Source organism: Octopus bimaculoides, chromosome 9 (assembly GCF_001194135.2).
Source record: "Octopus bimaculoides isolate UCB-OBI-ISO-001 chromosome 9, ASM119413v2, whole genome shotgun sequence".
Lineage (NCBI taxonomy): Eukaryota > Metazoa > Mollusca > Cephalopoda > Octopoda > Octopodidae > Octopus > Octopus bimaculoides.
This window is the reverse complement of record NC_068989.1, coordinates 89,684,130-89,685,366: the sequence shown is the minus strand read 5'-3', so window position 1 is coordinate 89,685,366 and position 1,237 is coordinate 89,684,130. Positions and strand designations below refer to the sequence as shown.

Below are 1,237 nucleotides of genomic sequence, written 5' to 3'. Positions count from 1 at the left end.
CCCCTTACTACTACTACTACTACTAATGTTATAACAGAATAGTATGAAGTTATGACTGCTTGTATATCACACACACACATATTTCAAATGAATACATAGATGTAGTCGTGTACTAACTGTTTAAAACTGTCATGTATCTCTCTCTTATGTTTTTTACACTCTTCTCCTCTCTCTCTCTCTCTCTCTTTCCCTCTTATCCCTCTTTGTATCGCTCTCTCTCTCTCTCTCTCTCTCTCCCTGCGCAACTCAGATGAGAAGCTGATGGAAGACTTCAACTTGACCTTTATCCAAGCTTGGAAGACAACCCATAACTACCGATTGTGGCACAGCTGTAAACACCCTCTTATCGAGTCGGTCTCGCAGTCGTAAGTACTGGTTTCTGGATACTGCTGGTGGGGGTTAGTGGGAGCAGCCGTAGAAAGCTGGGCGTGATGCTATGGTAACAGCTGCAGTTGTTGGTATGCTGGCATTGGTGGTTGTAGTGGTGGTGTTTAAAGGGAAGGTGCAGTGGTGGTAGTAGTAGGCATGAGTTGATGTGGTGGTTGCTGGAATGGTGTGGTTCCAGTAATTGGAGTTGTAGAGGTGAGGGTTGGGGGTAGTAGTTCCACTGTTGACCGTTGACCTTTCTCCCTTGAATTCTTGATCTACTTATCCTATCCCACTTCACCTACACCGCCCTGCTACATAACTAATTCCCTTCACTACTGACACACTAATATCCAGTCGATCTGCTAGAAATAACAGTCAAATCTCTCTCAAATCATACCCAACCAACTTAAATAAGGAAAGGAACACATTGAGTAATGTACCTCTATATAAACTTTTAAAAAGGTGGGATGGTTACAGTTGGAACACCTTACATTATAAATCTCCTTTATCAGGGCTGATTTTGAGCTAAACAGCAACAACCTACTGATTCCCATGCTATCTGATCACTAATTCCCTATATTTATTATCCCATTAATCTCCATGATTATCCCATTATCCCATTAATCTCTATGATATCACCAACGACCCCTTACACTATTGCCTCACTAATAATCCCTTCTCTCTTGGCCCTCAACTATTTACATTACAGAGATGAGCCAAAGAAAAGCCACAAAGGACAACACAGGGGCCACATAGAAAGCACATAACTGATGGGGTTTCAGTAGAATGCTGCTTGGACTTAGGCTGAGGTTTATTCAGCCAAGTTTGGGTCACTTGGATGAGAGGGTATACTCTTTTACTTGTTTCA

The 1,237-nt window shown here is 42.2% G+C and overlaps 1 protein-coding gene across 1 annotated transcript in view; it reads left to right on the top strand.

Annotated features, from left to right (window-relative positions):
* Nucleotides 1-1,237, top strand: part of LOC106877651 (late secretory pathway protein AVL9 homolog) — a 36,567-nt gene that overhangs the window by 28,860 nt on the left and 6,470 nt on the right. Inside the window, exon 12 of the mRNA XM_014926596.2 lies at nt 251-365. Coding sequence (XP_014782082.1) covers nt 251-365 — 115 coding nt within the window. The remainder of the gene's footprint in view (nt 1-250; nt 366-1,237) is intronic.